General features: G+C 51.6%; 1 protein-coding gene across 1 annotated transcript in view; it reads right to left on the bottom strand.

The window, feature by feature from the left end:
- SHANK3 (SH3 and multiple ankyrin repeat domains 3) overlaps window positions 1–13949 on the bottom strand; it is a 352775-nt gene that overhangs the window by 20834 nt on the left and 317992 nt on the right. The window contains exon 25 of the mRNA XM_035335012.1: window positions 4415–6740. Coding sequence (XP_035190903.1) covers window positions 4415–6740 — 2326 coding nt within the window. The remainder of the gene's footprint in view (window positions 1–4414; window positions 6741–13949) is intronic.

A 13949-nucleotide genomic window follows, 5' to 3' on the forward strand; every position in this document is an offset into this window, starting at 1 on the left:
AATGACACAACCCTGATGAGGCTGGATGGCCACGGCCAGTCACACAACAAAGGGACATTAAACAGGAATGCCATCTTAAACACATGTTTGAATGCTGCACACTGAACGCGTGAGTCACCCTGAGGAGCATGATTTCAGCATCTGGTACTAGGATGCAGTTCTTCAGCTGGCATTTTCATCGCTAGCTATGACTCACTGGATCACTAATCAGAAACGTACACCTCTCATTAGTTAACGTCAGCTTTATTGTGATAATGGATGTCACACAATGAATCCATTTCAGCTCTGAGCTGCAGGTTCCTTCAACTGCTCCTGCTCAGTGGAACAACTGCACGACATCTGCTGCTGTGTTAGCTCTGTCCCAGGGAGCTCGGCAGTTCAAGTCACAGACATGCCATGGCATCTGGTCACTCTCCTGCAGCTCAGCTTAGAAAAGGCTATTGCGTCTTGGGACACCGGCTCTTCAAGGATCACATTCATGCTAAACATGGAGATGGCTGCTGCTGGCTTCGTGTCAGCCTTCGTAGACATGCTTTGTTAAAATAAGTGGCAGAGGAACTCCCAGGTGAGCAAAGTCTGCGTGTTCCCAGCTCATGGGTCATCTCACAGTCCCATGAGACAGTGTGAATGAAAGTTGTCCCTGCACTCTGCTGTCACTGCCACCGTCAAACTGCGGTGTCTTGGTGAGCCCTGTGCAGAAGGCTGAATCTGAGCCAGTGGGCATGCTACTGCTTCGGTAGCAAACTAAAAGCACAGTGCATGGGTGCAGCAAAGCTTCCCTCAGCACGCTCAGCCCTGGCCATTCACACAGGGCCTGACAACTGGGGACGATGGAATATATATTCTATTGATTGCCTCAACTCTGACCTTAGGTTCTCATTCTCAGTATTTCTTGACCTCTTTTTCAGTCCCTCTTGTCCCATGTCCTCCTGGGGAAGACTGTCTTGGAAGGAGATACAGTCAGAGTTAGTCATGGAGAAAGCAGTTTCTGTCTTCTGTTCCTGCAGGACCTCACAGACCTCTGCAAGAGAACTGCACCAGTGCCTGTGCTTCAGACAGCCTGTGCAACAAGCGGTTACCTGCTCTCAGATGTAAATACTGTAAATTCAGAATTTAATATGCTAGAAACGAATCCCAGTCACGAAACCTGCAACTGCAAGCAAGCTGCTCCACCTGCTCGCAGCAGCTCTTCAGGCCCCTGCAGTGACACTGGTAGTGACAGCAGCTCACAAATGGTTTCTGCAAGGGGCCTCTCATTGTCCCTCTATGCCCTGTGGGACTCCAGGACATGTTCTGGCTCTAGGTAAGAGCTGCAGTTCAGCTCACGACAGTTTCTGGAGCAGTGTGAAATGTGAGAAGGACAGAAAAAGCTGCAGTACAAATCAGGCCATGGCCCGTCAGTCCTCCAAATGCCCTGCAGAGGGGCTGGAACGGGGGCTCCGGCTGCAGCAGCACCTGGGCCTTCAGGATGCCTGGACAAAGGGGTGCCCCAGCCCGCAGCCCCTGGAGGGATGCTCAAGGGCCACCACTGCTGGCAGCGGCATTGGGCCAGATGGTCCCACCTCGCTCCCTCCATAGCAGTACTGCTGCATTGAGGGGTGTCTGTTGTGGGAGATTTAGGTAATACTGTCGTCCTCAGGACAAGCCCAGGGACTGGAAAATGTGTCCTGAAATGGGTCATTTAAGCTTATCTAACTGTTCTTTCCATTATTTTCTGAATTTACAGTAATTTCATAAAAGAGAGGAATTTTCACGATGAAGAGAGTGACTGACATCATTAAATATTCTATTTACAGCTGACTACCTGGGAAATATTTTAAGAACTTGACACCAACCAAGCGCATAAAAATTTCAGAGATGAAAGGCCATGACTTTCAGAGGAAGAGATGAGGAATATTTAACTCTGCAGGACTGCCAAAAAATGCCAAACGCTTGGTGGAAGGGTGGGTACAGGACAGGAGGCAGGGGCGCATATCCCTGCAGGGCAGGGCAGCGGGTGCTGGCGAGGAGGAGGACGGGGTCTCCACACAGAGGGGGCATTGCAGCAAGACCACGTCACGGGGCAGGACCTGCGGCAGGGGTCTGCTGCCCCCGGGAGAGAAGGGGAGCAGGGAGGCACACTGCCTGCTGGAACACGGGTGGGGGACCTGCAGCCGTGAAGGATGGGAGGCGTTTGAGAGAGGCAGAGGATGGAGAAGGGGCATCCCCTGGGAACTGGGGGGGTTACTTGTGCCGGGTGGCTGCATGGGGAACAGAGGCTCACCAGTGCCTGGTGATCTGGACAGATGGGAGGCCAGGAACGGAAAGGGGGCAGGTAGAGGGGTTGCTGAGTTCTGACACCATGAGGGAGTTGCAGGTGCTTTTCACCAACACCTCAGGGAGACCAAATGAGGTTGAGGACACACAACCTAGCAGCCCCTCTACCACCATCGGGTGAGGGAGGACTAGCTGCGCCCCAGGACAGGTCCCAGCAAAAGGACAATGTCCCGTATGGGTGAGCTGTTTGAGAGGCCGTCCCTGATCACCATTAAAAGATGAGAATCCAGGTTCACCAGCTTCACTGAAGATGTGCATGGTCAGCAGTTTTTAGGAACATGAGGCACGGCATGCCTTATTTCAGAAGGGTCCCCAAATGCAATTGAACTAAGGTCATTCCGCTCAGGACCTCATGTTTCCAACTGAGCCGTGCTTGGAGGAGGGACCATGCGTCAGACACCAGTCTCTCGGGAAGGGCTGTAACGTGCATTTGAGTCCGAATCCATCAAGGAGATAAAACAGCATAGCAGGGCAAGATCCAGAGATCTTATTCCACTCTGTGATCGTAACTGCAAGCTGGCACCTACCCAGATGTGGATCATCAGTGCAGCCAGGCTGGCACTGCCCACAGGCAGCGGCAGGGAGATATGAGCCAGGTGCAGGATGCAGATACACGAGCGCTCCTGCGGGGCTACGTCTGGTTAGGACATTTTGCCCCCACGCTACGGTTTGAAATGTCATCAGCTGTGTTAGCACTACATGGATTTGTAATCCATCACTGCGATGCTCTGGTTAGATAAAACACCTCAAAAGAAAGGCTCCCCTTAGCTCAGAGCTCCCTGCTGGTCTGTCACCTTGCTGATCCTGGCAGGTGTCAGCATCTGGGTGGCCTGGACATCGTGATGCCAGTGGGGCCTTTGTGACCAGGAAGGCATTTGTGTGAAGGGCAGGGTGCGACTGGTGTCTTTGGGTCCCTTCCTGCTGTATCTTTATATTTCAAAGCCTTCTAAGGGTTTGGTCTCAAATCTCAGACTCTCAGTTAGAGTTTTTTGGTTTAGTTTAGTTTTACACCTAGGTCGGTGGGTGCGCTGGGGTGAAAGCAATGGCCAAGGGGGCCGCCACCGCCACGGAGGCAGCAGGTCCGAATGCGGCGCCGTGTGCGGGCTGGTGAGCGGGATGGGGCGGCCGAGGGGCGCCTGCCACGGGAGGAGGCTGGCACGGGAGGTCTGTGCTGCCTGGAGAACACGATGGGCACAGCTACAGCGTGGGAGAGGGGAGCCAGTGGCTCCTGAGCGCCTTGAGGGATGAAGAAACCTGAGCATGAATTTGAATGAGAAAGAGGCTTCTGACACCCTGGGGATTCACACCGTAACCGGACTGGGACCTTTTTAGACCTGATGGGTTGACCAGGCCCTGAGCTCTGGGTCTGGCAGAGGACGAGGAGGTGAGAGGATCTGTATTTTGGTGCTACGCAGAGACCTCTGCGCCAACTCCAGGGCCCACTGGTGGGAGGAGGCGCGGCGTGGCGCTGCCAGCGGCGTGGTGCTGGGCTCAGGACACGGCCCCGCACGTCACCTCCTGCCAGAACCCTCCCTGCGGCGCAGCGAGACTCGCTCACGCCCGGCACCTCAGCCAAGAAATGTGGTGTGTGGGGTTGCTGTGGCCTTCTTAAAGGCTACCACAGACCACCCTGGTGACGGCAGTGACTGACCAGAGCTCTGCTACGCAGTCTGACAACATTTGGAGATCCTTTGAAATGAAAAGCACTGGAGAAACATACATTGTTATTAATTGTTCAGGGGAAAACATTTAGAAGTGAAACCCACAACTAAATACAGCAGCTTAACGATAGAATAAAGACAGAGGAGGAACATGAAACAACAGGAAGGCAATTTAAAGGGAAAAAACAACAGTGAGAGCTCTCTACGTGTGTGGTGCGTACTAGAGAGGAGCCATGAACAAATCACACCAACTTCGAGGAAGCTTGTCTCGGCATTTTTCTCCCCTGTGCAGCTGAGGAGTCCTGACATCTCTGAAATGCCCCTCAGACACATCCCGAGTTACTCAGCGCAGTTCTATCCTGCCTGTGCAGCTCCCTATCTTTCTGCGTGCCTAAGCCCTGCACCAGCCCCTCCCCGACCAGCGACCAGCATCTTACCGTGCTGCGACCACCGGTGACTTCTTCCCGGGATCTAACGTGGACCCGGCAGGTTCCTCCCCCAGTGATCGTGTATCCTTATTCAGTTGCTGTAGTCGGGAACTTAGCTCACTGATCACAGTTGGCTTGTCATCATCAGCCCCATGGATTGGCCTGCTCTCCATGGGGTCCCCCCATAGCTTGGACCTTCTCTGAAAGAGGTAGCGTGGCCGGCCAATGCTGGCTGATGCCAGAGTGGCCGCATGTTGCTGGGAGATGAGCTCGCTGTCCGAAGACTGCTTCAAAAGTGGGTCCCTGAAAGTAACTGGCCCCTTGCTGAGCTGGGACTTGAGTTTTGGCTTTGGAGGCACTGGTGGCTTCTCGAGTATAAAAGTTTGTCCATCCGCAAAGGAAGTGTATGTGTCAGTAGGCTCCCCGCTTTCTGAGGACAACGTAGACATGCTGGAGACCGTAGAGATGGTGCTTGTGGTCTCCAGGTGATGGTCACTTGAACTTCTGGTGTCCACCTCTTCCACTCCTGAGTCTGCAGCAGACTCTGGGGCTACGGGGGCATCAGAGGGCTTCCCTGAGGGTGTTCCGCCAGTGGTAGAAGGTGCTACTGCTGCCGCTGGTATGGATGGCGTGCTAGGCGTAGCCAGGTGGCTGACTGGTGTGCCAGGGGTGGTGACTAGTACCCCGTTTGCAAACTCATCTGGTGGAGGCACCAGCCCTATCTTGGCCAGCTCCTCCCTGGTCTCTTCATCGCTTGAAGACAACTGAGCTGGTGGGAGGGTAACCGTGTAGGGCTCCACTTCTTCCTCCGAACTCCCTTGTCCCAGTGTCTTGTCAGAGGCTGGACTGACTGGAGGCTTTCCCACGGGACTGGGCTGGGTCTCTGCTTTGGGAGACTCTGCTGGCTCTGTGCATGCTTCAGGGACAGCCGGTTTCTCCTCTTTTACCTCAAGTCCTACCTCGTCTTGGCCATTACTTGTGGCGTGAACCATGATAAGGCCAGCAGTCTTCTGCTGTGATGTATCCACTATACTAATAATCATGGACTTCTTGTCTTCTTGTTTTTTCTCCTCCTTCACGGGTGTTTCTGCTCTTGCCTCAGTTTCTTTTCTCAGTGTGGACGGAGTCCCCCACGGGGTCTTAGTAGGGGCCAAAGTCCCAGAGTCCGTTCCAATTGCCCCTTTGCCTCCAGGTGAATACGCAGGGGACACTAAACTCTCCAACTCCCCCCTCTCTGGTTCTTTGGTTTGGATGTCCACAAACAGGGGTGCTGCTCTGTCTGAATCTGGGCTGTGGATCGGGGTGGGCGACCGGGATGGGACTTGAGTTGAGAGGGCCCGTTCCCTTGCGGCCAGCGCAAGCGCCAGTGGTGAGTTTGGATCCAGGGGCTTTCCTGTGAGGGGGTGGATGAACGTTGAGGATGAGCTGCTAATTAATGGCTTTAAAGCTGAGACAGGGGAAGGCAGTAGTACATCTCGGCTTCCTAACAACCGCTCATCGATAGACCTGGACTGCTGTAAGGATGGCATGTCACTGCTGGGGGGGCTTCCTTCGATGGCCCCAACTGAGAGGAAGACAGTGGATTTCCGCTTCTCATCCAGACGCCGGTCTCTGTCCTTCATGACTCCAGCAATGGCAGTGGCAAAGGGGATGCTTGTGGCTTCAACCTGAGCAATGCCCGTGTGGTGCTGATATTCCACGCCACTCAGGCGATGGCTCCTGCGCGTGGGAGAGGGCTCCCTGGTAAAGCCTCCAGTGATGGACAGTGCTGCTCTCTCCTGTGCATCCTCTACTTGTAACTGCTTAACAAGAGGACTCTTCTTCCTCTGTGGCTTGGTGGGAGCAAACAGGCTGACGTTGAACTGACCCATGTTGGCATACGGGTTGTCAATCACTCTCCCCTTCCTCTTTAGCTTCTCTGGAGGGGTTGCGGATGGGCCAGGCCGGGGGATCTCTGTTGGCTCCACAGGAAGATGAGAGGAATCCTGTAGGATTATCATGGATCGGGCCCTCTTCTGCCTTTCAGGATAAGGAATGGAAGTCCTCGCCTGATCGTACATCTCAGCTGCGCTAATGACCTGTGGGAGTCCGTGGAGCTTAGCCTCCAGGCTTGGCTTAAAGCTTGATCTTATGGTATCATAAGCTCTTCCTGGGGGTGGAGGTGGTGAGAAGGATGGCGGGGGGCCTGTGTCAAAGTAATCGGGCGACGGCGGCGGGGGGGGGGCTGTTTGAGGTGGTGGTGGAATCCCATGCCCTTCCCTAACAGTGTCTTGCATCGATGTGCTCCGGGGAAACTTCCCATCTAGCAAAGAAGCAGCAAGTTTCTCGTCTTCACCTGGAAAAACAGAAGAACAATGAAGTCAGAGAGGTCTTCTCCAGAGAATCCAGAGTGCAGCAGTCACCAGAAATTGGATAAATGACATCTCTTTCTTCCCCCCTCTTTCTTTCTAAGGTGACTTTCCACTTCATCTTTTCTTTGCTTGGTGCAAGCATTTCTAGTTTTGCCCCTTCTTCACATTCACTCAGTACAGAAGGGTGGCCAGACGCTCAAAGCACTGCTTTAAATCCATCAGTCCTGTCCAATACTTTCCAGTCAGGCTGAATGCTCTCCAGACCAACGCAGCACTGACATAATTGAACACTTGCTTGATCGAACCTTCCGACACCCAAGTGCCAACGTGTGAGACAGCTGGGTGCGACCAGGTTGTGTAACTTGCAGCAGGCAGTGCTGTCTCCCATGTGCGGTTCTCGCACCCTGAAGCTCGCTGTTCTCGTGTCACACTTCCCCACTCCCCTTCTGAGGGGTTACATATGCTTAAATGTGCTAGACTGAACTCAGAAGCAGGGTCTACCAGAAACGTAACTTATGCATTGCCAGAATTGCAGGCACCCAGGGAAGCCAGGTTCTGCCATTCTTTCTACTAACTTTCTACCTGGGTACACCTCGGGAGCTTTTCCAGGTACCTGTAATGTCGAGGAGGTGGGAGCACACAAGTTAACCAACTCGCCCAGCTCTAGCCTTCTGCATGGGTCTGCTGTTCTTTACCAAGACCTGCTTTGCTAACCATTTACTGTTTTTTACTGCCTTGCCATGCTAACCATTTACTTGCCATATCGTGTTCTTTTCGTTACAGTTCAGCTGTTGTCAAGGCTTAAAACTGCTTGTGAGAGAGAATGCTCAGGATGGCAGAAAGCCACGTCTTGGCACAGTAGTACGGTGACCACCTGCACTTGGCTCTAATGTTTATTCTGTGATGTCCACCAGCATTCAAATTGCTTTGGCAACTGTGCATTATATTACATCAGCACTTTCACCAAATGCTTGCAGATGTGGGGTCTGCTGGGAGAAAAAGGGAATATTTTGGCCAGTGAGCACTGAACTTTACATCTCATCACATTGTTCAGTCTGTCGCTGTGCGATCAAAGCTGTGCTATTTTTGCTGAGCACTCTCTGGGGACTTTTAATACCATGGCAGCATAATGAACTGGAATCAGGAAACAGGTTCAAAGAAAAGACTGGACAAAGCCGTGGAGGATATTTTTTGTGGGGGTACTATGCGCACAGAAATCTCGGAGTTGAAGACACCCTTCCTGGGTGGTTATCCAAGAGAAACAACAACGTATCCTCACCCTGTTTTCCCTGGGCATCTACTTACAGACAGTGCTTAAGACAGGATCCTGCACTAGATGGAGCCATGGTTGGACTTGGTATAGACATTCTCATATTCTTAACAGCATGAGGATGAAAAAAAAAAAAGAGTTATGCCTTTATGATTATTTCTACTTCTCACGTGGGAATGGCCAAGAGCTGAAACAAGGAAATTTATGCAGCACGGAGCTCTGTTACCATGTCCTGTTACAGCACATGGTCTAGCACCATTAGAGCTTGTCTTTGGGATATGCTGACCATCCAGGGGACAGGCACTACTGAGTCGGGTTCAGAGATATTACAGGAAACAAAACTGGAAAGTGTGTTCATCCTCAGCTTGCTCAAAGTTTGCTCTGCAAAGAACAGGCTTGCAAAGTGGCTGCCAGGCCAAAGGAGAGTGTGACTGTGAAGCCACTGGTTGCTGCAAGTTCTTGGATTTGGCTGTGAACAGTTCTAGCTGTACCTTCTGGGGCTGCCAGAAGCCTCCAAAGACTACAGTCCCTGATGTGAAGATCTTTTAATGAGTTACAAGCAAAATATTTCAAGTAAAGGAAAGGTGAAGAGGTTAGTTAGATAATACAAGCATTATTTGCTGCATGGGTATTAGTTTTGATATTATTTTACATAGCTGCTTCTACAAGTATCCAGTTTACTCTCTGCTCCCCACTTGATATTTTTCTCTACTGTAAGCATCTCCCCTGCATTTTTTTAATATGAGGTGGGAAGCACTTTGGAAAATGATATTCAAAGCCCTACCAAGTTCAGTGACTAGCTGGACATCTCAAAAGGACCTAGACAGGCTAGAGGAATGGGTCAGAAGGAAATTCAGGGAATCATAGAACTGCTTGGGTTGGAAGGGATCTTGAAGATCATCTAATTCCAATCCCCCTGCCATGCACAGGGATGCCACCCCGTAGATCAAGCTGCCCTGGGCTTCGTCCAGCCTGGCCTTGAACACCTCCAGGGACGGGGCATCCACAGCTTCTCTGGACAACCTGTGCCAGTGCCTCACCACTCTCTGAGTGAAAAATTTCCTCCTAACCTCTAATCTAAATCTCCCCTCTTTTAGTTTAAAACCATTCCCCTTGTCCTGTCATTGTCTGCCTGAGCAAAATGTTGCTCTCCATCTTTTTATAACCCCCCTTCAAATATAGAAAAGCTGTCAATAAGGTCACCCCAGAGCCTTCTCTTCTCCAAGCTGAACATCCCCAGCTCTCTCAGCCGTTCTTCACAGGAGAGGTGCTCCAGCCTTCTCATCATCCTTGTGGTCCTCCCCTGGACCTGTTCTAACAGCCCCACATCTGGGGACCCCAGACCTGGATGCAGGACTCCAGAGGGGACAGAGAGGGGCACAATCCCCTCCCTCCCCTGCTGCCCACCCCTCTGGTGATGCAGCCCAAGACGCAGTTGCCCTTCTGGGCTGCAGGCACACACTGCTGGTTCATGTTGAGCTTTTTGTCCACCAGAACCCCCTAGTCCTTCTCTGCAGGGCTGCTCTCAATGAGTTCTTCTCCCAGTCTCTGCTCATGTCCAGGATTGCACTGACACAGGTGCAGCACCTTGCACTTGGCCTTGTTGAACCTCATGAGGTTCATGTGGGCCCACTTCTCCAGCCTGTCCAGGTCCCTTTGGATCCCATCCCTTCCTTCTGTTACATCAACCGCACCACTCCGCTGGGTGTCATCTGAAAACTTGCTGACACTCGATCCCAGCGTCTATGTTGTTGATAAAGAGACTGAAAAGCACTGGTCTCATGACAGACCCCTGAGGGACACCACTCATGAGGGACACCATGGTGTGGTCTCTGCAGCCCAGACTGCCTCCAATCTCAACCTCTTTAAAGAGTTTGTCTGTGCTGGTGAGCACCAGGTCCAGAAACGCTTCCCCTCTGGGTGGTTTGTCTAATACCTGGACCAGGCAGTTACCTCAGCGCACTCTAGGAATCCTCTGGATTGCTCATGAAGTTCACGAATTTCACGAAGGACAAATGCAAAGTCCTGCACCAAGAAGGAACCCATTGACACCAGAAAGACTGGGGACTGACTGGCTGGGAAGCAACTCTGGGGTCTTGGTAGTCAGCGAACTGAACAAGGGCTGGCCATGTGCCTGGGCAGCAAAGGCCTACAGCATCCCTGGCTGCGTGAACACGAGCCCCTGCAACAGGCAGAGCAAGAAGATTGTCCCCCTCATTCACCACTCATGAGATAGCACCTACAAGACTGTGTCCAATTCTGGGGCTCAAGAAACACTGCAAGAAACTGACCAAAGTTCAGCTGAGAGCCACAGTGATCAGGGCTGGAGCTCTTGCTCTGCCTGGAGAGGCTGAGTGACCTGGGCTTGTTCAGCCTGCAGAAGAAACGGCTTTGGGGGACCTGACCGAGGCCTTCCTATACCAACGAGGAGGTTATCAAGAAGATGAAGCCAGGCTTCTCACAGTGGGAGGTGGTGGGAAGACAAAAGGCCAAGGTGCAGGAACAAGGGAGAATAGGCAAAACTGAAATGAAATCAGTTTCAGAGTGGATAAAAAGATACATTTTATGATGAGGATGGTCAAGCAGCAAACAGGCTGCTCAGGAAGGTTGTGCACTTTCCATCCTTGGAGTTTTTCAGGACCGGACTGGATAAAACCCTGAACAATATGATCCAATCTCATAGTTGGCCCTGCTTTGAGCAGGAGGTTGGACTAGAGACCTCCCTTCCAACCTGAATTATGCTTCGATCCTACAACAGAGAAAGAGTGGCGTCATTCCAGTTCTGGTTCACAAGCTGACCATCCTGCTCCCAGAAATAGCAGGAATCATGTCTGTTCCCTGTGAAACTGAATGTCTCCTCTTGCTCCTCAGCAAGAAAATCAACACTCAGGAGAGATCACTGATGGGAGAGGTGGGAGGAAAGCAGAAGCTTGGCAGGCTTCTTCTTCACTACCTGCAACTCACCGTTCTGACATAGCTCCTCGTCTCACTGTGTCTGTGTGCTCTGCCATCCAAGTCATGCATAAGCAACTACATCCATTTCCTCATCTGCCTCTCCTCTCTCTGCAGCTTGCTCACTCTCTGTATGCTGTTGATAATACTGCCTCTACTCCACTTCTCCATTTCTCCCCCAGAACTGCAGAAAACAAGGGCAATGACTGTGGATTGAATCAAAGGCACATCTAGCCCAGTATGCTGCCCGACAGTGGCCAACAATAATTGCCAGAGGAAGCACATAAGAACACAGCAAGCATGCAGTGCTGCTTTGCGCCTCCCAAATACTCTGTCAGCTTCCAGCAATTTACTGATCAAGAGCTGGCTGAGTCAGACTGCATTTGTATTTAACCCTTGGTAGACGTTCTTCTGTGCACTTGTCACTGCTCTTTAAATCCAGGCGGATTTCTAGCACCCACAATAACCTGCAGCAAAGAGCTCTGTGGCTTACCAGCAATGTGTGCAGAATTACCTCCTTCTCTTTCTTTTCAACCTCCCTCTATTGCCCATCTGGCTTGTACAGACCTTTTCATTAGGCTTTCTTTGAACTGGGTTGCTGTGTTATTATGCTCTCTTATTCAAATCTTTCAGTACCCATTCCTACTGTGATAGCAAAATAATGAAGTAAACCAACCTTTTTATGACCTTGCCCACTTAAATATATTATCTGGCAAATCCAGTCATACTGAGTGAATTCTAGCTATCTCTCTAAAATCTGATTTAGACGATATTTGCCCTAAAGCTAGTATCATCCCAATGCTACCTGGAATCAAATGTGCTTAACCTTTATTAGAATTATTAATGAATTACAAGCAATGTTCTCTCTGAAATTCACTGCTGATTAAATTGTGATCACCAAATCACCCATTTAAGTTTTGTAAAATACAGTCTTCATTACAGAATAAACTCCTCACCGAGGTTTCAGTGTGATCACACAGGCAAAGTGAAACCTCTCCCTTAGCACAGAGAAGCATCTGCTTGTAGTTAGGCGCGAGGCTAATCATTACTGAGTTTTACTTACTGTCTACGCAGGATATAGATCTGCTCAGGGAGTCTCTGAAGTTAAACAAAGGTGACCAATAATCCTTTGGGAGCAGGCTTAAAACCTGATGTCTTGATTAAGTACTGAATTTATGAATTGCATTCAACCCTTGAGGAGAGGGTTGGACTCTGCATGGACCCCTCCAGAGATATTGAGCACCCAGCCATATGGAAATCCCTTCAGTGAAAGCATGCTGGGGACTGGGGTCCTCCTAAAAGATTAGATTCCAGATACAAGACTTGTGAAACCACCCTGGTAGCTTTTATCGTGATGAAACGGAGACAGAATCTGTCTGAGCTTATGTAAAATACTGGTAGCTAACAGCATGGCTCTCTTACCCAACCCCATTTCTATGCCTCAAAGGCTAACAGTTAATTACCCGTAGTAAACACGTTCCTTTTTCACTTCTAGCTTAACATCTGCCTGCTGGAAAATGCTTCATCAGGCAACGGGCAGACCACAGCCCAAGAGATGGGCAGTCTGTAGAAGCAGGAGCCTGACCAGCTCCTGCAGCACTTGGAGCCCTTCCACAAGACTCTCGGGCACGTGAGAGCAGAGCAGCTCTCTGCTGCCTTGTGCACCCTCAAACCAGCGCAGCAGCTGGCAAGGGAAGTCTCCCCATCACGAGCCTAAGATCCTCTCCAGCACACAGCACAGGGGGAAGTTCCTTTAAATTTGCAACACCTGAACGATCATCCTTTCATCCTGCCTGATCCCGACCTAGCAATTACCAGCTTGCCATTCGATCTCCGTTGTCACGGGGAACACGTGCGCCTGAGCTCTTTGTCTCCAGGCACGCTTCACTGCCAGGGACTGCGTGCTGCCGCCTCCCCCAGACCCTGTCCCCCGTTCCATTATCAGCTCTGCCGCTGAGCGTGAAGCCTTGTCAGCTATTCCAGGTTCTGCAGAGGGACGGTGGAGGTGAGGCTGATTGCTGAGAAAAGAGCTGTCTGTCACCGATGGCACGACCCTTTGTGTGCTGCCCCTGACCTCCCTCCTGCCGCCTCACAGGGTTCATATTCCAGGCTTGTAAATGGAAAACGAAACTTCCCCAACAAATACACAGACCGGTCCCTTCACTAGCTGCAGGATGTCTCAGTTTCATTCAAACACACACTGCACCTTGTAGTAGGGTGCACACACACTTCCTACAAGGAGCAGCGAGACCTCCCAGGATCACCCATAACCTGCAGAGGTTGGCACATGCGGGAACAAAGAGCCTGGGTCAAGCCGGGAGCCCTCCGGTGAGCAGGAGGGACCAGCAGAGACCTCTGTCCCTGAGGGACGATGGCTCTCAGGAGAATCACGCTGCTGCGTGCACGCCTAAAGCGCAGCTCGGCGATCCCAAGCCTCATGGCAACCCCTCTGCAATTCACAGCGCGCACAAAGCGCTATTAATCTCTAAGGAAAGCACAATAACTCTCCATAGTGCTTTTGGGCCTGTTGCCATAACAGCCTAAATCCCTGTGAGAATGTAACTCTGCGCATTAATTTGGGAGAGCTAATGAGGTTACTCTCTCCAGCTCGCAGCCTGGCAGCCCAGCCTTGCCCTCCCCGCGCAGGGAGGGCCGAGCAGCCCCAAAGCCGCCCCGTGCCGCAGCAGGGAGGTGCCAGGCGCCGGTGCTGGGCTCATTTCTGGAAGGGGAAAGCGGGCGAGCGTTACAGCCCTTGGCTTCACAGGGCTTGCAGCAGCTCCAGGCAACAACAGAAAGCTGGCGGGAGGAAGATGAGGGAAGTCACCAGCACGTCAGAGAGCAGTGAAACAGAGAGTTCGGGGGGGCTGGTGCTGCGCCGAAGGTTCAAATTGCGGTGAGGGTGAGCTTGAAAGCCTGCGTAGACAAGGGGAATGAAAGCACTGGGAGCTCATCCAGGTCCTGAACTGCATGG

The sequence above is a fragment of the Oxyura jamaicensis genome, chromosome 1, assembly GCF_011077185.1.
Source record: "Oxyura jamaicensis isolate SHBP4307 breed ruddy duck chromosome 1, BPBGC_Ojam_1.0, whole genome shotgun sequence".
NCBI lineage: Eukaryota > Metazoa > Chordata > Aves > Anseriformes > Anatidae > Oxyura > Oxyura jamaicensis.